This window comes from Lytechinus pictus, chromosome 14 (assembly GCF_037042905.1).
Source record: "Lytechinus pictus isolate F3 Inbred chromosome 14, Lp3.0, whole genome shotgun sequence".
Lineage (NCBI taxonomy): Eukaryota > Metazoa > Echinodermata > Echinoidea > Temnopleuroida > Toxopneustidae > Lytechinus > Lytechinus pictus.
In genome coordinates, this window is record NC_087258.1 from 3,623,066 (window position 1) to 3,650,037 (window position 26,972).

A 26,972-nucleotide genomic window follows, 5' to 3' on the forward strand; every position below is an offset into this window, starting at 1 on the left:
ACTTACAGTGCTTGTATATTGACTGCACTACGAGTGTTGATTTGCTAGTTCATTTAAACTAGAAAATCAGCACTCGTAGTGCAGTCACTATACAAGCACTTTAAGTGCTATATTAGCACATCATTTTTATAGTGTAGTGATATTGATAATGATAATAATAGTTAATCCATTTTCATAATCTTTTTTAGGATAATGATTACCATGTTCTCTTACTGACATCGCGCAGGTGTCCTGCGCGCGACGAGCTCTATCTAGAAATCTATTCAGAGGCGTATTGTTTTTTTTTTTTACCTGATTATCCGGCGTAAAAATCGAGGTGTCATTTCCAGCGCTCAGAGCAGCCGAGGACTTGATCTTGTCAGGTACCCCCACCTGGGTTGGGTGCAGCATAATTTCTTACAGAAAGGAAAACATACAATCGTTTCGGATTCGAATTCGAATCGGATTCAAAACCACGATTCTCCGATTGAAATCAGTGGCGTAATGGGCCAAAAATTTTGAGGGGGCCAGATATGGTGTATCGGGCAAAATATTTAAAAAGTTGCGAGGGAGCGTTGCGATTGGACTGGCAATAAAACTATTTTTCCCTCGGGGTTCCATCTCTCAGGAAAAAATGGTAATTGCCAGACCAACCTCGGATGAATAATTCCCACTATTCTTTCTCAACGCCTGATATATTTTAGTTACAATAATATCAGAAGAAAAATAACAATTTGACTTCATAGTTGCAATATAAGGTCAGCCATCGAGACTGATTAACCTAGACGTAAAATGTTTCCTAGGTAATTGATTGTAATCCAGCTTGGCGTTTACCAGCAAAAATGCTGTTCTACTGAGTTCTTACGGGAGTTACCATAAACAGAAGCAGAATAATAGATGTTGCTTTGCTGTCTGGGTAAAGGCAATATAAATTAGAATATCAGGGAAACAGAGAGGCAGACCACTTATTAATTAAGCAGCCATAAAACATTGGTTTCAGACGGTGTTTAATATGTTTTCAGATAATATCCTGAAAGCCCTGATGATTAATCATCATAAAAGAGAAACTCTGTCCTAATCAGAAAGTTGTTTGTTTTCTCTGTCTTCATGGTCTAAATCCGGTTTCGTATAACCTTTATAAACCTTTTTTGAATGATATTATTCAATAAATGACTATTGTCTTACAAAGAGTTATGATTGATCAAGTCAATTTCAATTGTATGGAAATCCATCCATATCATAGTTTTTATTCAACAATCTCCTTAGTAAATAAAGAGAATCTTCAAGATAACGATGAATGTATGAATATAAATCATATCTAGAAAATATTTGAATGTTGACGTTTCATAGTTTAGGTTGATCGGAACAATCGCAACTCTTTGTAAGACGGGGACCAAGAGTCGACATCAATAGTTCATGAAACAAAGTAGGATGGGGGGTCCGGACACTTTATAATTTTTGAAGCCTTCTTTTTTGTCTTTGGATTACACTAAAAATATGAATTCAATAGTTGTAATCATCTTCTATTTTGTTCTCTATAATATTTCCTAACATTTTGTACTAAAAATTGATGAAACTTCGCCTGTAAAATTTTCCAAATGACTTTCTAAAATTGATCGTCCGGACACACAACCTGTCCGGACACACAACAACTGGGTATACAGTATACACATATTTGTTCTGGCAGTCCCTCGAAGAATGAGCATAATTCTGCACTGGACAGGTGGGTTGGCCACGGGACTTTCCTCAGGCCCTCCTGAAAATTTTAAGTCATAATATTTTTATTTATTTTTATTTAAAACACAATATCCAATTCAAATTGATCCTCAGATCCTTCCATTTCGATTAAAACGTAGAAGAAACGCCCCCATGATCAGCTAGCTCGTTTCACTCTCTCGCTTGTATAAGCTTGCACATTTTGCCAACAGCCCCTCCCCCTGCTGATAAAAAACAATGTCTGCGTAGGGCCATGTTTCAGAGCAGTCAAAACTTATTTGGCAAATTCTAACAATGCAACAGTACAATAAATAATAAATAGGATAAAAATCAATACTATAACATAAAAATAAATTAAATGAATATTAATCATTGTTTCAGTGTAATATTTAATGAAGAATATGAAGATTTGTACCTCTTAAAACATTTATGAATGTATTTGTTATATTGTTGCTTGGGGGCAGGTCGTTCCAGAGTAATTATATTGAAGTGCTGGAGCCGTTAACATTTATGCACCTTGTATCCCTTCATTACTTGTGAGTATCAATCTATTAATATCCAGAAAAAAATTGTCTTTAAAATATTATATTTTCAAGTAGACAGAGTCAAGAGTGTGTTAGGTAATGCAGACAATTAAAAGCTTTCTTGGATTAAACTCATAGATCATATCAATGGAAAAGTGAGCCATCGCACTAGTATATTGTCTATACTACTCTACTACCACTGAAAACTATCAATTATCAGTATATTGCCATTATCTTGCCCAATTCGGATTATGGAAGACTTGTTTGGGGATAGGCCAGCTTGTGTTACAAAAGGTGTTAATTTCCGTTTTAATAGCAAACATCCAAATATCTTGCCCATACCCCTCTTTTTTATATTTTGATTATTATGATAGAGTAAAGATTAAAACAGTGCAGTTTGTGATTTATGTTCTACTCTTTTGCTTATACGTTTTTTTTTTTCATTGAGTATGAATTCAACATCTTTTATGCAAAGTTGGATCTTTGACAAAAAAAAATTATTACCGAATAATGCTAAAAAATATTCCCATTCGTCTTCCGTAAGCTGTCACATTGGCAATGCTTTATACTTGATATAAATTTGTCTCCCTAAAAGACATTTTCGATTTAACGGTCAGTGGCGGATCCAGGCAGAGCACAGGAAGAGGGCACCTCCTCTTTAATCATTCCTTGAACAACCATATCAATACAAATAAATATAAGAAAGTTATCAACTGTTTTATGCGACACCCCCCCCCCCGGATTTCAACATACAACAAAATCACTATGAAAAGCGCTTTATAAAAAAAAATAATATATACCACAAAGCAATTTCCACCAGTATTCATGGTGGGTAATCAAACATGATATAATTATCTTGTTCTTTCCAAAAATAATCATAAGAGTGAGCCATCTTTCTTTTTTTTGGTTAAAAAAAAAACAAAAACTATTTCTGATCATTATATAAGAAGAAGGCAATAATAGTCATAATTTGACGGTTTTGCCTAGATCATTATCAACCAATCAATATTCATGTCCTTAAAAGTGACATTCAACCAACGTTGTTAAAGATCAATAATTCACCTTCTTATTTAATTTAAACCTATGGGGCGCGTTGCAAGATAATTGCAATCAACTGCAAGTCAAATTTAGGTCACAAAATCAGTCACAAGTCTGGCAATTATTTGAAAATCCATACTTGATAGCTGGTCTGCTTAATTCTTGCAACAAGTAGTTAAAATAAATTTGGTATAGTTACAATACATATATTGTAGATTAGCAGCAGAAGTTTGCAATTGATTGCAAATATTTTCTTGCAACACCTCATTTGACGGTTGTATACAATTTTATTAATAACTTTCTGTTCGTAGAAGAAGCAATATAGGACATTATAAGCAACATATTTTCTTAATGAAATTCAAAATATGGATTTGTTATTCTTTGTGACTTTTCTTATTTAACAGAGATCTTCAGTCGAATCACATATCATCGCTGCCGAAGGGAGTTTTCAATGGTCTTGGAAATTTAGATTCATTGTAAGTACATATTCTTCTCAAGAGTAATAATCGATTTAAAGTCCAGACTAAAACAATAATTTTAGCTAACCATTTTATAAAATAACATCTTCTTTATCCAATATTCATGAAAAAAATCATGCTCATCCTCGCTTGGTATTCTTCATATTTTGCAAAATTCATATTTGGGACATGATTCAACGCAGATTACTAAAAAGCTGTAAGACTAAACTGGCAAATAAGTTTTCATCTTCAAACCCATAGATGTGCAAGATCCATATTTTGTTATAGACAAACTATCTATTTCAAGAGATGTGACTATGATAGTTCCATAGCCTATGCAGATTGAATTTGGCCATCCTATTTAGCGGTATTTCAAGCACGATTAAGAAAATCTATACCTCTACTTCGAATAAAACTGGTACAAATTGGCCTTTAAAACACACTCCTTTATTCCGCGTTTCAAGCGACACCCTTGATATTAAGAAATGACCTAATGAATTATAATCATGTGAAATACAATCTCCTTATGTAATCATGTTGAACCTGTTTTTCTTTTCAGACATCTGGGTATTAACAAGATTGCATCCATTAGGAATTCAACATTTGTCAGCTTGATGAATCTGACTTACCTGTAAGTTAGTTTGTATATTGTTTAATTTTGTTTTGATGTGCATATCTTTTTAATACATGTATTTCTCATATCCAATTTTAGTACCAACAAGATATCAATCTGAAAATGATTAATGCATTGGCAATTTCTCTTCAGTCAATAATAATTGTGCACTCTACAACAGTAGCGTACCGTGAGCCGGAGGAGACAAAGCATTGGGGGGGGGGGGCACTGCATTGTCTGTGAACAATGCAGTGCCCCCCCCCCCCCCCCAATGCTTTGTCTCCTCCGGCTCACGGTACGCTCCTGCTCTACAAGAAAAAAATATCGGGAGATGGACTTAAGAAAATAATCCAGGATAAAGTCTGATGTGATCACTTACAGTCCAGATTTGACTGTTTGATAAATGACTTGCAACTGTTTTAACTTTGCAATTATGGCAACTACCATGGAAACCTTGATTCTGATTGGCTGCTGACCCCCGTTACCATGGTAGTTGCCATTATGGCAAAGTTACAAAAGTTGCAAGTCCTTTATGAAACGGGCACCTGATCAGACCCGTTTCTGTGTCACGTCAGGGGCCAGTTTCAGAAAGGACTTGCAACTGTTTTAACTTTGCCATTATGGCAACTACCATGGTAACAGGACTCAGCAGCCAATCTTAGTCAAGGTTTCCATGATAGTTGCCGTAATGGCAAAGTTAAAACAGTTGCAGGTCCTTTATGAAACGGGCCCCTGATCTTATAATTATGAAGTTCCAGTTTTCAGGTCAATGTGATCCATCATAGTTTTTAAAATGTACAATTACTTAATTTTGAAGCTACTATTTCATTAGTTTTCTTGCAAATTGTCTACTTTCGTTAGAGACCTAAGTGGAAACCCTTTAGTCCTGATTGACGCCCATGCTTTCAAAGGATTGTCACACTTAGAAATACTGTAAGTATTAATCATTAAGTTAAATCAATATATAATATTGTCTCTATTCCTGTATTCATTCATTCATTCATTCATAGGTCTATTTTCCTGTCTTTATACCTTGTTTTATTTCTTTACATATTTAGAATTAATCAATAACGTGTTAAATCACAAATTTCGATATTCATGTCATTACATATATTAATTTGTAATCAATAGGCCTACATGTGTGTTATTCCTTTTCTTGGTTTATCAGTTTTATTTCAATTTGTTATCTACTTACTCTGCGTTGTTTATGTTCTTTATTCAGTCATACATTTACCTTCTTTCTTACTGACTGCAGAGTTGGTTTTATAAGTTACATCAAAGATTATGATATCCATGGCCATGTATGTGCCGAATTCTTTTTGCTTCAGGTTAAGTTAGCTCTAAAAGCTTGATGTACTAAAACGAGTTAATCATACAATAATGATGGAAATTTCATCAAAATCAGATAATTATAAAGTTATGATAGTTCAAAGTTTTCGCTTTATCACAAAGCAGTTTTATGACCAAGACGCGTGATATGCAAATGAAACAGATCTCTAGAAGAAAAGGCCTCACCCAGTGTATTTTAGGTTTGTGAAACTTGATGGAAATAAAATGAATTAAAAATTGATTGAATTGATGAGTAGAAAATTCAACGAGGTAAAATATTTCCATTCGATTTTAGGATAATATCCGAGACACAGGTAGTCAACGTAGGCGAAGATGCTGCTTATGGAATGGACAACTTACTTGAATTGTAAGATACTATAATTTCATATTTCAAACCTGACTACAAGAACAAACCAAGTCTATCATTTGGCCAAATTGAATTCATTATGGGAAATTATTTCATATGCATGAGCCCTTCTTGTGCATCCAGAAGTGCCCGAAATACAACAATCACCATTGAACACACACAGAATGCATTTATTTTTTTGTCCACTCGACAGGAGTTGCCATGGACTTGGATCGTTAGGCATAAATATTTGTTTTTTCTTTCTTTTTTGTTGGTGTTATATGGTATCTTATCTTTCTTTGGTAATTATGTCATCTTTGTCTTTCATAGTAAGAAATTGGAGCTTGGCATGTTATTTACTTTATCACTGATCATAGATTAACAACATAGACATATATTATGCAAAAAAATGCTATATTTTTTTTATCAGACTCAACTACCATTTACCCCCCCCCCCCCCCGAAAAAATTACTTTTACATTTTGGTTCTAAAATATGGACGATGTGCCAAGTTTATAAACATCTTGGCATGCTCTAGATGTTGAAGATTGTAATCGATTTTGAAGCAAAAATTTCTCTTTAAGGGCGCTTTTGAAACCACTTGATAGATCAACATTCATTGATGTCCATATCCGAAGTTATATCTAAAATATTGCACATTTGGATAGTTAACATAATGAAAAACATAATATGAACACTTTCCTCTCTTGCTGTTTCTAGGACGGCAGATGACCCCAAACTTTGTTGCCTGTTCAAGCCATCTGGGGAATGCAACACACCACCGAATCCTTTCGCTACCTGCGAAGGGTTGTTACGCAACACCTTGTTAAGAATCTGCATCTGGCTCATTGGTATCAGTGCTCTGGTGGGGAATGTTCTAGTGATTGCCTGGCGTACCTACAAACGCAAACTTGACCGGAGTGAAAACTCAGTGCAGATGAGTTTCATCACCAACTTGGCGATTGCTGACTTACTTATGGGCGTGTACATGGTATTTATCGGCAGCGCAGATGCCTATTTCGGTGCGGACTACTATCTGCACTCGGCGTCATGGCGCAAAAGCTTTGCGTGTAAGTTGGCAGGTTTCGTTGCCATGGTTTCCAGTGAAGCGTCTGTTCTTGTTCTGGTTCTGATTAGCCTGGATCGTTTCATCTGCATCGTGTTTCCGTTCGGGGTATTCCGTTTCCGGACCCGCTCTTCTCGGGTTGCCCTATGCTTGGCATGGTTCCTTGCTATTCTCCTTGCCGTCATTCCAGTCATCATTGGCGATCGCATCACAGGTTTCTATGGTTACTCAGATGTTTGCATTGGCTTGCCACTCGTTACCCCGGCAACTGGCTTTCAGGGCGTCTGGGTTGAGTCCGGCAACGGGGACACCTTTGAACACCATTTTGTCGCGACTGGGAATTCAGGCTGGGCGTATTCCACCGCAGTCTTCATTGGTCTCAACCTGATGTGTTTTGTAGCAGTCTTTGTGTTCTATGTGGCCATTTTTGTCTACGTTCGTAAGGCAGCAGCATCGTCCGGACGTAAAACAGAGCGGAAGGATGAAGTAAGGATGGCTATGAAAATGGCAATCATCGTTGGGACCGATTTCCTTTGCTGGATGCCCGTGATCATCATGGGTATCTTATCCCAGAGTGGTTCAGCCGTTATCCCCGTTGTGACGTACGTCTGGACCATTGTCTTCATCCTCCCGATCAATTCCTCACTCAACCCATACCTCTACACCATCTCCACCATGATCCAGAAGGGCGGGTCCCGGAAACCGATCACCAGTGGAACGCATCGCTTCTCCGCCTCGTCGTATCGCACAAGCCTTTCAGGGAGTACTAGTCCAGCGCAGGAAAGTTTGAAGATCACGATGCAGGAACAGTGATGGAGTTCTATGAAACCGCAGCCACACCAACTAATCAGACTACAGTTTGGCCAATGGTATTGTTTCAAGCAAAACATCATAGCCTTGATTGGTCTTGAGTTGGTCTGAACGATTAGAATGTAACAAACTTTCACATTAGGCTTCTAAAGTTGCATAAACGGTTCTACCTCTCTTTGGTACTTTGTGGATTAGACCTCACTAAAATTTCTCTCAGTGAATCAAATGACTCTGTATCAATCATATACGTGTTGGCTATGTATCTATATTATGTATTCTTCATTGTACTTATATGCAGGAGAAAGAAATTGTAATACATGTTTGAATCATGAAAAACATACATAGTAATTAAGGAAATGTCAGTACTTCAAAATATTACCATATGGCATTCTAGGAATTCCTTATCCATTTTTAATACAATGGTTCAATCAATTTGGTTTTGTATATGAATGAATGGCTATAATTATCTTTCTATTTATGATTCGGTTTCTCCCTCATATCCCCTTTCTCCATCTCTCCCTCCTCTCCATCCGACCCTCTATCCTTTCTTTACCTCCCTTCCTCTCCCTCTCTCACCCACATCTACACTCGTCCTTTACCTTTTATGTCACTTTCTTTCTCTCTCTCTCTTTCCCCTCACTCTCTCACCCACATCTACACTCGTCCTTTACCTTTTATGTCACTTTGTTTCTTTCTCATCCTTATCTTTGATGAAAATATATCACAATTAGTCCTGAAGCCCTTGTTCAAGTAGTATAATAATCCATATGAGTGTCAACATATTTTTACTTTCTTATACTACATGTAGGTTGTGCAAATGTCTCGACTATTTATAGAGGTACGTTCTAATGAGTCGTGGAAGTTGTTATATGTAAATATTGGAAATGTATAAATCTTGAACCATAATTCGTTTTTCAGATTGTCTTTCTTTCGAATGTATGGTATTTGACTGTGTTGATGGGGTTGATATTGCTGCTGCTGATATTGATAATTGTTGATGATTATGATGAAAAGTCCTTGTACGATTCTTATTTCAAAATACGAAGACTAATACAAAGATATCTTGTATGAATTGATGAGAATGATCTAGTTAAAGTCATACAAATCTTGATAAAGAGCATTATATCAACGTCAAAGTACAGCTTCTTGCCAAGAAGAACTTTGTTTTGTCTACTCTGAATACATTTCAATCATTTCAATAAAATCCCTTTTATAGTATGACTCAATTTATTGCAGACATAATATCTCCATGTCCTGTTATTTCAACTTGCTTACATATGAATTTATCATTGCAAGGGCTGGTAAGGCCCTTGGCGATCGATTTCACATTTAAACAATGACCGAGTGGTTGATGGAAGTGATTGATTTCAAATCTTTGTGACATAGGGACTATGATACTGTTGTAGATACGGTTGCAATTTAAATGTAAGTCAATAGAACGAAACGTAAAACCCAGATACATGCTCCTTACCAGTGACATTTCACTTCTGTTTGATTTCAACAATTTGTGAAACGAGGAAAATTCTCAAGCTCAACAATGTAGGACATACAAGGAAAACCAACTAAATATTTGGGGTATATGCCATATTTTATTCATTGCTCAATAAAGATATACACATTGGCCAATCAATTCATTCCATCATGAAAGCATAAAAGAAAAATGAATTCACATGTTTCATTTTGATATTTCAGCAACATTCTTAAGAAGTTCAAGATTTTAAAAATGGGACTGTAATTCAATTGTTGTCATGTTTTGATGCTGAACATGACAGCTCCCTTGGATAACAATCTCAAATTCAGAAAATTTCAAAGCTACAATCATGTTTTAACAGCATAATTATATTTCATATGGTTTGATGAATTTGAACCTAACCCAATGAGAGCTAAACATTGCTTGAAAATAGCTTGTACTGGCTTATAACACACAATGATATACATAACTGATGCACGGTTGCAAGAGAGCCATCATGTGACGTCACAGACATCTGAGAGCTCTGAGCACACCGGCATTATCCTGGTTTAAGTCACCACTCCATTCACTGCCGTTCATTTCGTCAGCGGCGGTGACTTCTTTCATCTCCCTTTGACTTTGTACACAATGAGCGCACACACACACGAGAAGAGAGGTGACTTATTTCAGGATAAGGCCAGCACACCAAGTATCGAAGGGGCAGGCCAATGTTTAGACACAAGGCAACGCCCCTCTAAACATTCACTTCCATACAGCTCATTGATATTCCCGACCTTTGTCTGTACATGTATGTGATATCATAATACTGTACATATTCACTTTGCTACATGTAAAGATGAAATGTATGATGCTACATTTGTGACTTTTTCACAAGAACTACATGTTTCTCTTTCCGATGCTCTTTCCGAACAATGACATATAAGTAGATTGCACATTTCTCACAAGCAATCCTGTTGCAGAGAGTTGCCATGGATACTAGTAATAATTAAATTAAAAAATGCTGCTTGCTTTCTACAATAATTGAGAAAATCTGGTCAATGCCAAAATTTAAGATGTTTGAAGGATGTGATTGAAAAAAAAATATTATTTTACAAAAGTCTTTTTTTCTTTTAAGCCCAGAAGCCCCCTCCTCCCCTTCAATCCCATAATGCATTTATATCCTCCCAGAATGCATTTCTCCATCCTTTAATGCATTTTATCATCCACATGATTTGCCTTTGAACATGAGTCCATTTAATAAATCTCAACATTTTATAAGTTGCAGATACATGTACATTATTTTCAACATTCACGAGTAATCTTTTCTTTTCACAAAAAAGAAAATTCTCTTTGTATTGATTTTGAAATCATTGTTTTCATTAGATATTCAGAGTAAATTGCCATCACTCCATGGTTAACAAAACCCTTTTTTAAACACGATCCCAGTCTTTGGTTCCATAATACACAGGACAAAGAAATACATGACATATTTCCATGAAGTCCACAAAATTAGTTTATCTTTCCTCTTTTTTTAGAAGAAATTCTGTCATATAATATCTATTCTACACAAGGCGGTCGATTCGGTAATGAAATTTTTTTGCTGTGGGCCCTGCAACCATGTGCATGCATGAAAAATGAATTAAAATTCCATAAAATGTCTACATAGTTGACCATCGATACGTCAATAATCACCTCTGTCAAACATATTTTTCAAACTTGATTATGCTACATGTACCATGATTAATTTACGTCTTTGAATTTCTCAGAAGGTATATAGATTTCTGAGGTCACAAGAACATTGAATTGGGTTATGCTAACTGCACATATTGTGTGTTTTAGTGTTTTTATAAGTAATTTTTACAGTTAAGCACTAATTGCTGTGCCACAGACTGAAGCTCTACAACACTTACAGCTAGTCATACACGGTGCAATAGAGGTGCATTACCTTTGACCTGTGAAAATGTTATGTAACGGGGCAGAAGGATTTGTTCTTCTCGCACGTGATCATAACTCCTCTTTTTCTTCAAATGCATATCACCAGAATGGACACCTGTGTAAGACAATGATAGAGAAAAAAAAATCAATAATAATTTACACACATATTCATTACCTATGATAGATTAATATAGATGCAAATCTTATCGCCTACTAATGGTAGATTAGATAACAAAAGCAGTTTATATGAAAATGTATGCTTGTCTACATCATCATCACCATTATCATCATCACCATTATCATTATCATCACCATCATCATCATCACCATCATTACCATCATCACCATCATCATCATCATCACCATAATCACCATCATCACCATCATCACCATCATCACCATCACCACCATCATTATCAACATCATCATCACCATCATCATCATCACCATCATCACCATCATCATCACCATCATCATCACCATCATCACCATCATCATCACCATCATCACCATCATCATCATCACCATCATCACCATCATCACCATCATCATCATCATCACCATCATCATCACCACCATCATTATCAACATCATCATCACCATCATCATCATCACCATCATCACCATCATCATCACCATCATCATCAACATGACCATCAGCATAATCATCATCATCACCATCCTCCTCCTCACCATCATAAACATCAGTAGCAGCATCATCACTACCATCATTGTACATGTCCACTAGTGTCAAGATCATCACTCATTTATAGACATCAAAAATTTTAATGGCAAATGAAGAATACACTTGTATTATTGTTGCCATGTCCCCTCTTATATCCCTATTGATATGTATCTTGATGGGCAAAAAACCTTTTTTAATCATGTATGGCGCCCTCTACTAGTTTGACTTACCATCCAATGTAGCACTGGCATAGATTCTCATGAGATGTGGCCTGTTGGATTAACAGCTCTACCTGTGTGGGAACATCTACGGGATCGTTGGTTGAGAAGTCACATCCTGACAAAAGAGGGCAGCATAACCATTAAGCAGTGTTATTAGTTGATCCAACCATGTAATACACAAAGCATAGCATTAGAAATGGTAAATAATGGTAAATGGTGATTGATTTTTTAACCTGATTGCTAAGAATGCATGAATGCTTGTAAGCAAGCCACCAGAGGACCGAGGGCTCTCCGAAGTGCCTGGTAATGATGATTAATGCCTTATCAGCACACCCAGTGGGAATCGAACCCGTGTTACCGGAATTCGAGACCCCCGCTCTACTGAGCTATCGTGCCTTTAGTGTCAATCTTGAGATAAATGTTCCTGTTTGTTGTTCTCTTCCTTGCTTTCTTGGTCAATACACATCTCTCCTGCAGGAAATTCAGTCCTTTTGTCACTAATCACCCCAAACAAAATAGTGGGATTGCAGGGAACAGCTGCTTTGAAAGAAGCTGAGCACTTTCTAGTGGGATTCCTACTAATAGCCATGGCACAGACTTTTGGTAAGGTGCCTTATAATTACAAGGCGGGCGTAAAGACGACAACAATAAGATGTCTAAAAACATGATTGACCGACATAACTGTGTGTTAGTCTTTGATTCTGGTGATGGAAATGCATGTACATGTAACTTAATTTCGGTATACAAACTTTGTACATTGTGTGCAATTATATTCTGTATGATATCAATTGACTTTGTACTTGGTTAAGTCTTTATTTACAAAAAAAGGGTTTAGTTTAATTTGAAGGAAATACATGAATGATCTGCTGCACACTTTTGGTGGATATTTCTAAGGGAAAAAAATGACAAAAAACGTAGGTAATGGAAGCTTCTAGGGGCAAGTATGGTTAAGTAACATGCCCAAGAGGTGAGAGTCAAACAATTAATGATTGACATACCTGTGAGTTTATCTTTCACTCGGTTGATGATGGAAATGGCTTTCTTGTTTAATGCCTCGGGTTGGACTCCAGGCTCCCCATCTAGAACAACAACAATACAATCATGTATGGTAACTGCCAAATTAATCATCTCACAAGTGTATATGAAACACACTCAAAGTCACAATACAAATTATACAAAATAACAATAACGTAAAAAATGGCAAAGTAATAACATTAATGATATACAATGTACAGACCTGACCAATGCTTATTTTTCCCATTTTGCCGCAATGACGGAATTTCTACCTGAACCATTTTTAATCAATTATCTATATTCAAATACAAACACTTGAGTGGTCATTTTATTGGATTTCATGCAAACTTGATTTAAGATCATTGCTACAACTGGCATTAATGACTGAATGATTTTGCTTTAACACATGTTTTCCATAGACTCCACCAGCTCACATATATGCAGTCTCTAACGGGTTAAGTACTACTACGAGTCCCATTTAAATCTTTGTAAAACACTCCCTGGTTAATTGCTGAAAGCTTACCCTGGGATTGTACAGACTCAGCTTGACCAGCAGCCTTCTTCTGTTTGGGGATCTCAAGATCCATTTCATCAAGTAGGTCTAAAGATATTATAAGAAATGTATTATGCTTTGACAGTGTATTCATTATTATTGACATATTCTACCTAATAAGTTGAAATGCTTCCTAGTTCATTCTTTAAGAATTAAAAAAAATAAAAACATTGAAGAATCCTATAATTTGTAACTTACATGTACATCTGAACTAAATGTTAGTTAATTGTGTGTCTTATAAATAGAAAATTATAAAAAAATAGTTTATGGGCTCAATTCATTGGCTTGAAATATGTATATATGTACATGTTATGACTGCTAAAACTTTATTACTTAAAAAAAAATCGAAATCTAAAATCTAATAGTTCAGGTCTTATAATATCTATGTTGATACAAAATATTCATACATTACAAATCAAGGGTGTCTATACATTCCTCCAACCAATTTCTTGTTGCATCAAGTTGCATCAAGTATAAGAACAGATTAAAACACATCATAAAAAAACACAGATTTTTTTTACAAGAAACAAGATAAAAAGATGCAGTGACACCTTTTTTGGTAAATCATTTTATATATAAAAAATACAAGCACAGGGAAAATTTACACACATAATACATTTCCAATACATTATACGTAACTGAAGCAACAGCACCAAGAAATAAACTATTACCTGTACCTGATTGGCTGGTAGAATATGCTCCTGATCTGGCCTTGGATCTCTTTCCTTTTGGAGCTGTACAGAGTAAAATATGAAAATATTATGTACATGTAGTAATGAATTGACACAGAATAGAAATATATGTTCTAATGTTTATCGATCAATCTTTTATGTCGGTTTACCATTCTATGTACATGTATGTATTTATCTCTATCTATCTACATGTATCTACCCATCTATCTACCCATCTATCTATCTATCTATCTATCTATCAATCCATCCAGTTACCCATCTTTCTATCCATCTCTCACTCCATCCACTTACTATCCATCAATCTCCAGTTTAGGAGAGGGTCATATACGAATGCTTCCAGTACGGCCATGATGCTATCCTTGTGCTCTCTAAGCACCTGCATTACGCTCTCACATGTGATGCGGTAGTTGCCATCAATCCCAGTCACCTAATTACAAAACATAGACAAAAAATGAATACTTCGAGCAATAGCTTAAAGGTATTGTTTAACTTTGTGAGCAGTCAATTTAAAAAATTCTCAAACCAAGATGAAACATGTGTACAAGTGCATGTACATGTATTAGAACTAATCAACCCTGAAAACAACCATTATTGAGAATGAAAAGCTAAAACTACAAGGCAAACCCCGATTTTGTAAATAGGCGTCTTATAGACGCCTAAATAGTACACATAAGTGTATGGGATGAAATTAAGATGGTGTTTTCGGTCACTTTATATTTCAATTTTTGAAGCACTAAATAATTATTTTCGAACGCAGTTTTTTCTGGGCTTCATTTTTGTAACATATCACAGACACAGGTGACAAGTGTGAGCTTCTAGCTCATATTTTTTTTAAGTCAAACCAATGTTAACCAATCACTTTAACAAAACTGATCCTTTGCAAAATCTGCAATATTCTTGAAACACAAAAAACACTTTGAAAACGTACAATTAATAGATAATTTATCCATGAAAATTTAACCCGCTAAGCTGTGATTTCCTTTCTAACTGAAGTACTAGTCATTACAAAATACACTCACTCAAAATACCTTAAGATATTTCACAAACTAGATTTTTAAAAATTAGATTATCCTGTAAAACTCTTGTATACTGTCATCACTATTAACACCATTGTCAATGTTATAATGAAAAATGCATCATCACTGTAAAAGTTAGTCTATGCACCCTACAGGAATCCCGCAAACATCTTTTCACCGTTAATTTTCATATTCATCCTAGACAAAACAATGGAGAATGCAGGAAGGTCTTGCAAATGACACACATAACCTTTAGATCTAGACAGCACCATTCCCAATTATTTTGTAAACATAATGAATAGAGGAATAGAGATGAAAAGACGCTTCTAAGATTCATGCGTAAAACACACAGATCTGACTTCTGGTAAAGTGCTGTAGCCTTAACTCTTGTAGATAATCAATAATAAAGTCAATGAAAGTGTTTTTCAGCCTTCATAATTGTAATATTCAATTTAGGCTCATCTCTTCTTAGATGGTTTCCTAATATCCTTTGATATCATATAAGTATTATATCGGTGTTTTGTAACAACCTTCTCCATGCTTTTTTTCCGTACGATAAAGGGTAATTTTGTCGGCTTCCCCCAAAAAAGGGACTTTGGTGTAGTTTTTACCATTATTTCCTTTTATTTCAAATATCAAAAGAATACATTGTATGCTATTCAATGATGCAAAAATAATTTCGAAATTTCAAGTGGAAGTCAAAAGTATATTCAAAAGGGCGTAATGAAAAAGAAATAATCATAAAAATGATCCACGTCCCTTTTCAATCTTCATAACTGTCAGCAACTAATTAATTTTATTTTACCTCCATAGCATTGATGAGCATCCTGGTTAATCTGAAAGGAATCTTTTCAGGAAACTTCTCTCTTGTCATTGCAACCTGCAAAAACAGGATATATCCAATGACACATCAAATAATAAATAGGGAAAAAATAGAAAATAATCATCGCTCAGCATCATTAATAACACCCACCCCTTTATCAAGTTAGTTTGATGCATTCAAAGTACAGTTATGTAGTAAATAAAGACCTCAATTACATGTACAACCTCAACAGACCTAGATGGTAATATTTATATAATACTGACTGGCCTTGAGGGGAACATCAAATATGTTGCTCGCAATGGAATCATATTGGCCCGAGCCTTTAGGCAAGGGCAATATATTTTATGTTTCCCGAAAGGAAAGCCAGTTAATATCATTATTATTACCTAGAGTTGAATAATGTGTGCATGTAATTCAAGCTATAATTTGGAATAATCTATATGCCTCTTTGCCTACCACTACTTCTCATGTCGGATTATTCACAAACTGGGCGAATTAATCCTTGCTATTAAAGCAATTGTGACATAAATTGTTACCGCGCAGTCGCGCATCATACATGACGCGCACGTACACTTATCGCGTAAAAAACTTGCGCTTGGATCTGATCAGCTTGGAATGTGTATGCACTGGCCGCATCTTGCATTATCTACAATGCATCGGTGGTTCACAAACTGGTTTCAACCAGATTTTGCAAATACTGAAATTAGCGATCAAAATCGGCTCCTACTGTGCAAGCGCACTAGCAGAAATATGGCAAATATTGCCCTCTGTTTTTGTACAATATTCCTATGTTTACCCCGTTGGTCTCGGATTGAAAGTAGCGAGCGAAATATGACATATATCTATCTGCTAAAATGCCTTGTAAGGGTGATAATGAATAATATATGAATCATGGCATGTGGAAACTACTGCAAAATGTTTCAGGTACAATGAAAGAAATAGAAAGAAATTCACTGAGAATCTAAGGCATAATTGAAGAAAGAATACACGTAGGAAGCATAAAATAGGTACATCTTCTGGTTATGTTTAATCTATTACAAAATTGAAGTCTAAAGCAACCACAGGGAGAGAAAAGGTATATCAATGTGTGAATAATCCTGTCTCTCCCCACACCTGTGTTGACCGATGTATGCACTAAATTTTATATAAGAACTTCCTTTCACAGATTTCATTTGGAGTGCATGGCCACTGGCACTCAGATAATTACGCTACATTTTAAAAACAAGGTCATGTTGTACTACATTTGTAATGGCATGATGATCATGGTTTGCGTGTTTTCTTTGAGTAGACAATGGAGAGGATGCTGATGTATGTGGAATGTGCTTAAAATGGCTTAATGAGTATTTTAGCCCTGTACATTTGAATATTTCAGTGCCTAAAGCTATAAACAAATCTTAATATTTGAGTTCTTATATTAATTTCTAATTTCCTGTGTCTCCTTAAATCGACTAATTTTGATAAATTTTCAAGCTTTTTAAAGTTCTTTTTTGTAATTTGTAATATCAGGGCCTTATGGATGATTGTTTATTTTGGTATGAGCTATGGTGACCCACAACAATAACAGATACAAATGAGAATGCAAACCATTACATACCTCAAAGCAATCTCCAAAATCAATGTGGATAATCTTGCCTGTTAACCTATCTAACATCAAGTTAGACGGATGCCTGGAAATCATAAAAGGAAGATACATGTATAACTCACAACACCAAATTACATGTACTTCTTCTTCTATTAACAAGCATTGGTTTTGGTATAGTACATATTAGTATGAATAGGTCCGCATACAGGTGAGTCTTCCAAAGATTGAATACTTACCAAATTCCAAGCAAGTTTTCAGACCTTTAATAACATGCAATTTTGTGTTATTTTGCATCTTCCAAGTCGATTGTGGTCCCACGGTATTGGCTTATGCAGATTCACCAGTAATTATTTTGTCAATTTCTCATGGCAACAATAGTTTGATAATATCAAATCAATAAAAACACACTGATTTTGGTATAATAATAATAATATGCATCCTTTATACATATATAGTGCTGCCTACAATTACCCTGGCTTTGAAAACTTGTCAAAGTAAGAGGTCCAGTTGGATTTGAACTCCGGACCTTGTGGTTCAAGGTCCATAGTCCATGAGTATACTTAATTATTATGATGTTGGATAACAAATACTTGCTGAATTGCAATCTGACATTAAAACCTGTTGATTAGTACGAAGTAAAGAATAATAGGTAAGTGAAAGTAAGTACTCACCTATCTCCTAGACCAAGGATATATCCTACCATTGACATGACTGCAAGAGATCTTGTGTAGTTGGTCCTTCTCTCAAACCAAACCTTCAATCAAAAAACAACGAATACTGCATTATTAAACGTGTCATTTCTGTAAAGCCATCAGAGGCGTCATTCTGATGTACATGTATTAAACACTAACTTATTATCATTAATATAACCAATATCTTGATATTTTTTTTTTTGGGGGGGGTTACATAAATATTTGTTTTGACTGTCATTACTATTTGAAATCATAAAATTTGATCTTCAGATATGAATCACAAAGTTATTTCATAATGCATTTCTTTTTTTAATGTTTATATTTATTTTATCCTAAATATATACATCAACTGTAAAAATTGCACAATTTATCATATTGACATGATTTACTTGACTGCAATATCTTGATTAGTATTATGCTGAAAATTAAAAAAATTAAATGAAAAATTAAATTATTAATCATGTTTTTGTGAATATGGATTCATTTCATCGATGTATTGGTTTCTCCAATTCCAGGGAAGCGTTTCATGAATAAATTTGTCAACGATTTTCACTGACGGATGTTTTAAGCTACTGAAAATCCTGGCACCTAATTGGCCGAGAGGTGGAGGAAATCACTGAAATGTAACCCAGACGTACCTCTGAGCTAGGACTCTTGAGCCATAGCAGCTTAGCCAGATCATCACCCTGGGTGTAATCCAAAGCATGCTCAAATACCTCAACCTTCTGCATCAACGTCAAGTGCTCATAGTCTGGCGCCATCTACAATTTACAAGAAATCATTGAGAAAATAAATTTCTTATCAATCAAGACAGCGATAAATGATTAATATTAAAATATATTTGTCAGAGACTTTTTTTAGCTGCAGTCCCCTTACATTCTATTCTTCTCTCTATCTTCCAACTTCCTCAAGCTCTTATTATGTAATAATAAATAAAATGGTGATCAGGCATATGAAAAGGTTAATTACTCCAGAAGCTTGCCCCTAATATCCCTAGCCATTCCATTCCTCCTTACCTTGCTACTTACCAACAACATGATGCGATGTTCAATGTTTAATAGGATCTTCTTCTTGTCCCTGTAATCCCTGATGAGTGTATGAAGGGTGCCACAGTGACGCACCCAACCAATAAGACCAGAGTTGGTTCCTCCTCCCCCCCCCCCCCACCCCACCCTCTCTTTTCCCTGGTACTGACCCTCAACATGATGCGATGTTCAATGTTTAATAGGATCTTCTTCTTGTCCCTGTAATCCCTGATGAGTGTATGAAGTGTGTCACAATGGCGCACCCAACCAATAAGACCAGAGTTTGTGGAGAGGGGAATCGCTGCATACCTCTGAATACTGGATACACAAACACAAAAAAGAAGATTTAGATAATTTCAAGTGAAGAACAATTAAATGTACAAAACCTTTTTATATATACAGTGTTAACGATAGCACAATTGTAAGAAGCATGTTAAAAGATTGGTTTAAAAATTATAAAACATATACATGGTTTGAGCCTTTACATAAACCACGGATTCCTGAGTAGCACAAATAGGACATAAATATCCATAATTCCAATGATAGTCACTCTCTGGAAGGTAGTTATCCTCTATACATAGGTAGTTTTCTGTACAGGACAATGTTATTTCTATAGAGTAAGAGCTACATCAAGAACAACATACTTGAGATGTCTTCTGAAAGTATCAGGGTTGTTAGCCAGTAGGGTGTTGACTAGACCAAAGAGCTGCATCACCCTCTCATCTTGCCTGAGGTCTTCATGACCTTTCAACAGGTACATGAACTCTGCACCATCACTTCCTGTAGGTCAAAGAAAATGGCAAGAATTTAGGTTGACTTGTGAAGAAAGATAGATAAAAGACTTACTGCCTCATTAAAAATTCAGATCTGCAACGCAAGTCAAAATATCAAGCGCAAGTCCCGAATACGGGTGCTTTATTGGCTGAAAATCAAGTTGCGCAAGATTTTTTTATTTGCATTTGATCGCAACTTTTTCTGCAACAGGCCCCAGAGTAGCCAATCTCAATATCCACAAAAGTATTTGCCTGCTCTTAACCTGTCGGAGACCAACTTATTGGCCCATATTCTGAACCGCGGTTTAATTTAAACTCTGGTCTAAGGTTGTGGTTTAATTGTGCAAAGACAAACGTGACACAACAACAATACAAATCATTCAGATCATTCGCAACCGTCTCGGAATGATGTCTGAATTACTTTTCTTCACCATTATCGCATGATGAAAGAGCAAGGTGAACTCAAGAAATATACAATGCCAACAAGATTTTTACAATTTTTTGCTTCCCATAATTTCAGCACAGAGTTAGACCATGGTGTACGTTACACCTGACTACAGAATACTGGCCACTGTGCTTAACACACACACAGTCCCAGTCTCCAACGGTATGATATGTTCTATTATTTGTAATGAAGTCCTTTTTATATTTAACCTAGATGACATATGTTTACTTATCAGTGCCTTACCAAATATGCTCAACTTGCGAGGGCGCTGTTTGGATGTGATGACTTGCAGCGTTGACTGGACCCTCTGGATCTTAGCGACAGGTCGGTTGGGGTCGTAGGTTCCTGGAACAGCTAGCTCCAGGTCTCGACACATCAGGAGTTTGGGAGACACAAGCTGGAGCTCTAGCTGGGTGAGCTGGATAACGATTACAAATTGAACAAGAGAGAAATGAAAAACAAGCAATTACCAAATCATTATTACAATGACATCAACCTACATACTTTAAAACTGCTATATGTATATGTACATAAAAATGTCAATATCCCATTTCTGCAAGGGACTGGATAAAGAATGTGGATGCCTCATCAGAGCTCAACAGTGAGCATTAGAAATAAAACACATGGAGCTAAAGGGGGACTAGTATATAAGCTATGCAATTTGCAAATGACTACTGTGGTTCTGTCATTAGGTCTTTTCAAAGGTTAATTTATGCACACACCAACACGTTCTTGTCTGTGGTGGTGATTTTAGGTATGCTTGTCTTTCAGCTTCTGATTATTTCATTCTTATTCATTGTAAACAATGTCTTAAGTTGATAAGAAGCTAATTTAAATAATTAAATTTACAAGATGTGTAAATAATACCCCTTTGTTTGAGACATTCTCTCAATGAATGACTATTCAATGTGACCAATCGGTATGGTTTAAAATGTAGACTGGACGTGCACATTAGATGAATGTTTCTAACCCAGGCCATCAGATCACAAATGGCAGAATGGAGTTCTCGTATCATGTTAGAACAGCATTTGAAATGTCCTTTTATTATCAATGAAACTACCCCCTCTACTGTTCATGATGTTCACTGACCTATAAACATGTTTACTCCGAGCCAAATGAGAAATGATTTCCTCCCCTCCCTAAAACCTCTCAGTATTTTTATCCCTTGACTCTAAACCCCCACTTTCTCTCTTTCTTTCTCTTTACCTGTTTTCTTCTCTCCTCCCCAACCATCTAAATTTCCCTACATTTCAATTAAATTCCCTCTCCCTTCTCCTTTCCTTCCCTCTCAGTCCCTTATATTTGGTCCTGTATGAGTCCTTTCTCTCTAAATTTTCTGTTCATCTCTCCTCTTTCAGACTGTGGCACCCCGTCCCCTTTTTAACTTTCCCTCTCCTTTCTGCCCCTTCTCTCCTTTACTTATCTTCGGCTCTTCAATACCCCCTTTTTCTCTTTGTGTCTATTTACAAATTGTTATTCTTCATCTCTCCTCCTCCACTCCTCCCCCACCCCTCCCCCACCAGTAACCAATATCCTGCCTCTCCTATCAAAAATATATCCCTCCAAAACAGTTCTCCTTAAAATATTTCCTCTAGGAAAATATAGACCGAAGCAGATGAACCTGTCACATCCTCTTATAGATCCCACTCACAGGAATCCTGTAACCAGCCCCGGGTCATGAAATCTGTTACTATTTCTAGCTGGAGGGTGTAATAAAGGTATCATATCCACTCATTTACTCTTCCCCAGAACTCATCAGAGGAGATATTTCTTGATTGATTTGATGCTATCTTGAGATGTCTGAGCAAGTAGAGCATGCCTAGGTTGTGTTCAACTGAGCCAACTGTGACACAAATCTCGAACAGTAGAGGTTCAATTCATCAGCTAATTTTACGCTAAATTCATACAAAATAGTCTGGGAACTATAAGTGAAATGTTTTTTCTTCCACACTAAAGATTGGGAAAAGAACACACAAAGCACAATACATGTACACATGTACTTGTACAATGTAAACAACATGTACACATGTACTTGTACAATGTAAACAACATTTAGACATTTTTGGCTTCCCAGATATTTGGTAGAGTTAGACCCTGTCAAACCAGTCTTAAGAAAATGAAAATAATTTGGGCCATTGGATGGTATTTTCATAACCAATGTTTAGTTAATTATTGGTTTAATTTTACGTAGTGCCATTGGCCACTCATTCATTAGAAAAAGATAATTTTAATCAAAAGATGTTCAGAAAATAAACAGAAGCATATTATAGGAAGGGCAAGACAAGCGAGAGAGAGAGGGAGAAAGAGAGAAAGGGGATATTAAAAAATACAGAAATGTAAGCAGGTGGGTATGCTGGTAAGAATCAACCACAAAGCTTGCAAATAACTTTCTCTATAAAATACACAAATACATGAGTCTATAGACTACATATACACGTAGGTCCCGACATTAAAATATGGGGATGATACTAACACCATGAATTGAAGAGTTTATTTATTTCTTGTATAACAACGTTTACCTGTGGTAATTGTTTAGAAATCCTTCTGAAGACGTGATAATAGAGATCCCATGCCTGTGTCAAATCCTTCACATTCCTAGATCTTGTATACTTCTTACACCACTCCTGTGCTTCCATCAGGTCTCGACCATATGCCTAAAAAAATGAATCATTGATCAGAAATCAATGTCGAAGACGAACTAAGAATACAACTCACAAAATCTATATCTACATAAAATATTGACAAGTAATTCTACTCATTTCAGTGAGCATTTAAAGAAAAGCTTCACACAATTTCCCTTTTTCCAACAAGATAAGTTTTGAAAAATTACACAAATGATACAACATAGCACAAAACGATTTTTTTTAAATGTTTTTAACAGAAAGAGTGAGTAAAAACAATGTTTCCTTGGATTTGTATTTTGCCATCTCTTTAACAGAAAGTTTAAGAGATGGCAAGATACATATCCAAGGAAGCATCATTTACAACACCAAATCTAACTTTCAAACATTCCAAATGCCAATAACCACTGCATATACATGTATGATATGAGCACATTCAGAATAATAAAGGTATATGTGTATCCATTGAACCAAGAGGTAAAAGAACTACATATGCCTTATATGTCCTAAGGTGGAGAAAAAAAGGTCTCATACTTCCCTTCAAACAAACTAGTTGTTACACTTTATCTTATTGTGATAAACTCTAAAATAGAATATTTGAAAGGTTAAAACACTTTGAACACATGATTTAGGCCAAGTTAATCTGTTATCACAACTTTGCACATGACGTTTGAATTTTGAATGACTATCCAAGAGCAACAACATCTATCATAACTAAATAATAAAAGTATGAATAGGTTGAATTACACTTTGACTTGTATAGAAATGCTGGAGGGAAAGTCAGGGGCTAGAAAAATTCATCACTAATTTTTTTCTTTAGAGGCTGCCAAATGTCAAACATGAAAAAGTCCTTTCACCCCCTTGCTACATTCAAGTTAAAGTAACATTTTTCTGTGGTTGAGTTGAACAAAGGCCTGTTCACACTAAAATAGTTGTCGAGCACAATACGGACTCATCCCTGTTTCGGTATGGGTTGTATAAAAACAGTGGAAATAACTTGTTTATACACTTATTCCATCTACTGTATTCCATAAGGATCGCTCACATTAAACATACACCATGTCAGGGTTACTGAAATGGCACTGGGACAGGTCTTGAAGGGATTGTTGCTCTTTAGGTGTTTTCACACAACTTTGGATAAGGTGAACCAGACCAAATTTGATGTGACTAGGACAACATGTATGTTCTCAGAAGAAAAGTACATCCAGCTGCTGGTTTGAAGTGACAGAGTTTGTGACAGCAAGATTGCTGCTGCTGCCAATGTTCTTTCACAACAACAATTACTCCAGTTCAGTTCCGTTCTTTATTCATATCAAACTAACATACCTGTTAAGATTTTCCATGCATAAAAAGTTTACATTTGTAATATAGACATATACTTAGTCACATTTCTTTCAAAATCAGGAGAATGACATTCCCACGAATCTTGAGATTCATTTGTTTGTAAAAGTCCTGAGTAAATTTATGAACATATTTACAAAAGAGGCACTAGTAAGGGATAGTTAGAGTTGCATTAGGGTCACTTCTTCTCAATAAGCCTCTGAATTTGGACTCCCCAGCCACAAGCAGTTTTGACTTTGACCTAGGCCAATAAAAATATTTTCACTCTCCATTCTGATAAATTTCTTTCCTTTTTCTTTACATTCTGGAGAAAATTGTTGTGCTTTAATCTTCTGATTTAAGGTAACCATATGCCCATAAAATTATGCATCTCTCATCGATCAATGATGACTTGGGGTTTCCCACATTCCCCATGTTTAAAGTCATTCCAGGGCCAACCCTGTACCCTGAATAATGAAATATAATCAATATTGACAAATTGAGTATACTTTAATATTTTAGCACAATGTAGTCACTGTCTTACAGTTAAGATTGATTATGAAATTGATTGTATCTTTTAATAACAGGGTCCTGGAGAGTACCTGATTGAATGAGGTTTCCTTCATGGTCTGTGGTCCACGTTCCATCATGGCATGGAGCGGTTCCAGGACTGCAAACATCCCTTTGACGTTCCTCTCGCCAAAGTAGAGTCTTGACGCTTCTTCCAGACCCTCGTGCCATAGCTCATGCCATAGGATAGCTACTCGTATCAACTCCTCACTTACCTGCCGGGGGGGAGGGAGGGGGGAGAGGGGGAGATATAAGGAAGGAGACGGAGAAGAGAGGGGCTCAGAGAGAAAGAGAGAAAAGAAAGGGAATGAGGAAGGAGGGAAGGTAGGAAAGTAAGGGGGAGGGGAAAAGGGAGGGAGAAAGGGGAGGGATAGGAGGAAGAGGGAATAAAGAGTGCATCAGAGAGAAGAAAAATTAAAAAGAGGAGAAAGAGAGAGGGAGGGACAGTAGGAATGAGAGATGAAAACGGGAGGGGGAGAGAAAGAAAGAATGAGAATGAAGGGAGGTATAAATACCAGTAGTTTTCAAGTTGATACATCAGAAAAAATTATATTAACTTAACGTTTCTTTTAAATTCTGAATAATCATTAGCTGCCATTATAATACACATTCGATATTTATTTACCTGATGTTACTGACCATCAACACCAGCGTAGCGGTTTTTTGTGATGATCTCAACAAACATTACAAACAAATTTGAGATGTGGTTTCTGTTTTAGTTATGATGAAAGGGCACTTACCATCATAGCCTGTTGTACCAGTGTATTACTGTGTTCACACATGTTATTAAGCACCTTGTTGGCGGCATTGTGTCTAGCGGAGCTCTGAGACTTGGATGCAACAGTCAGAGGGTAGATTAAAGCCTAATGATTCAAGAAAAAAAAGCAATATGATAAAATAAATGACAATGCATTCTAGATTAATGTGAAAAATAGAAATGGAAGCTTATCCACACAAAAGTCAACAGAATCAGTGTTAAATGTTAAATCAATCAATCGATCAAATAGGTGGGAGGGGGAGTGGGGCTTCACGTATCCTAACAAAAGATAACATATGCCCTGACATAGCAACGTACATGGCTCTTCCATGACCGAATGGACATGTTTTTGTTCTTGTTTGGAAGCCTACCCATCCCACCCTCAATTACAGCACTCTGAAATAGTATTAATCTATGTTCATTGTTTGGTGAAAGATATAACATCATATATGTAAATGGCATTGGGAATCTTAAACATACAAATATTTAACATATAGATCAAAGTATCCTTAATCAAATGTGACATTGTGATATCTATAAATCAATGCCACCTACCTGAGGATGATGTTTTCCAATATCAATAAGCAATTCTTGGATGAGACGCCCGACGAGCTGCCTGGTGTCAATGCGAGCAATCAACTGAGGTATCACCTGAATAGATAAAACAAGAAAATAATTTTCTTTATTATTTTTTGTATATAAATAATGATATGACTTTGTTCTTGTTTATTATTTTTGTATAATAATAATAATATGCAGCATTTATACCAATAGATCTGTGACACTTGTTTCTCAGTGATGTACATCATACCCCACTGCTAATGTGATTAGGTACTTGAGCATTCATGTAATGCATTCCTTCCAGGTACACATATACTACACCTGGGTGGAGAGTGACAAATATAGATAAATGCCTTGAA

The 26,972-nt window shown here is 36.0% G+C and overlaps 2 protein-coding genes across 2 annotated transcripts; one reads left to right on the forward strand and one right to left on the reverse strand.

The window, feature by feature from the left end:
• Positions 1-2,165: 2,165 nt before the first annotated feature.
• LOC129276027 (G-protein coupled receptor GRL101-like) lies at positions 2,166-8,783 on the forward strand. Its single transcript, XM_064109363.1, has 6 exons — positions 2,166-2,231; positions 3,662-3,733; positions 4,275-4,346; positions 5,190-5,261; positions 5,953-6,024; positions 6,723-8,783. The coding sequence occupies exons 1-6, from the start codon at positions 2,206-2,208 to the stop codon at positions 7,879-7,881; spliced, it is 1,473 nt and encodes a 490-aa protein (XP_063965433.1). The 5' UTR covers positions 2,166-2,205; the 3' UTR covers positions 7,882-8,783.
• A 664-nt stretch (positions 8,784-9,447) lies between these two features.
• Positions 9,448-26,701, reverse strand: LOC129276025 (serine/threonine-protein kinase mTOR-like). The gene is made up of 17 exons (XM_064109676.1): positions 26,608-26,701; positions 26,036-26,158; positions 25,328-25,510; positions 23,304-23,438; positions 21,028-21,202; positions 20,211-20,346; positions 19,737-19,884; positions 19,180-19,302; positions 18,521-18,603; positions 17,862-17,934; positions 16,250-16,324; positions 14,720-14,855; positions 14,414-14,470; positions 13,707-13,784; positions 13,168-13,248; positions 12,179-12,284; positions 9,448-11,378 (listed from the first exon to the last, which is right to left on the reverse strand). Exons 2-17 carry the CDS (start codon positions 26,075-26,077, stop codon positions 11,363-11,365), a joined length of 1,647 nt encoding a protein of 548 aa, XP_063965746.1. The 5' UTR covers positions 26,078-26,158; positions 26,608-26,701; the 3' UTR covers positions 9,448-11,362.
• Between the last annotated feature and the right edge of the window lie 271 nt (positions 26,702-26,972).

What these genes read in the sequence shown, in the direction of transcription:
- LOC129276025 (XM_064109676.1), bottom strand. Translation starts at nt 26,077, where the DNA reads ATGTGTGAACACAGTAATACACTGGTACAACAGGCTATGATG. An exon ending in ATTTTGGAGATTGCTTTGAG is followed by an intron (nt 16,325 to 17,861) that starts GTATGTAATGGT and finishes CTGTTTTTGCAG; the next exon opens with GTTGCAATGACAAGAGAGAA. An exon ending in ATATTCTACCAGCCAATCAG is followed by an intron (nt 13,785 to 14,413) that starts GTACAGGTAATA and finishes TAATATCTTTAG; the next exon opens with ACCTACTTGATGAAATGGAT.
- LOC129276027 (XM_064109363.1), top strand. Translation starts at nt 2,206, where the DNA reads ATGCACCTTGTATCCCTTCATTACTT. An exon ending in CTTGTATCCCTTCATTACTT is followed by an intron (nt 2,232 to 3,661) that starts GTGAGTATCAAT and finishes CTTATTTAACAG; the next exon opens with AGATCTTCAGTCGAATCACA. An exon ending in TTGATGAATCTGACTTACCT is followed by an intron (nt 4,347 to 5,189) that starts GTAAGTTAGTTT and finishes TACTTTCGTTAG; the next exon opens with AGACCTAAGTGGAAACCCTT.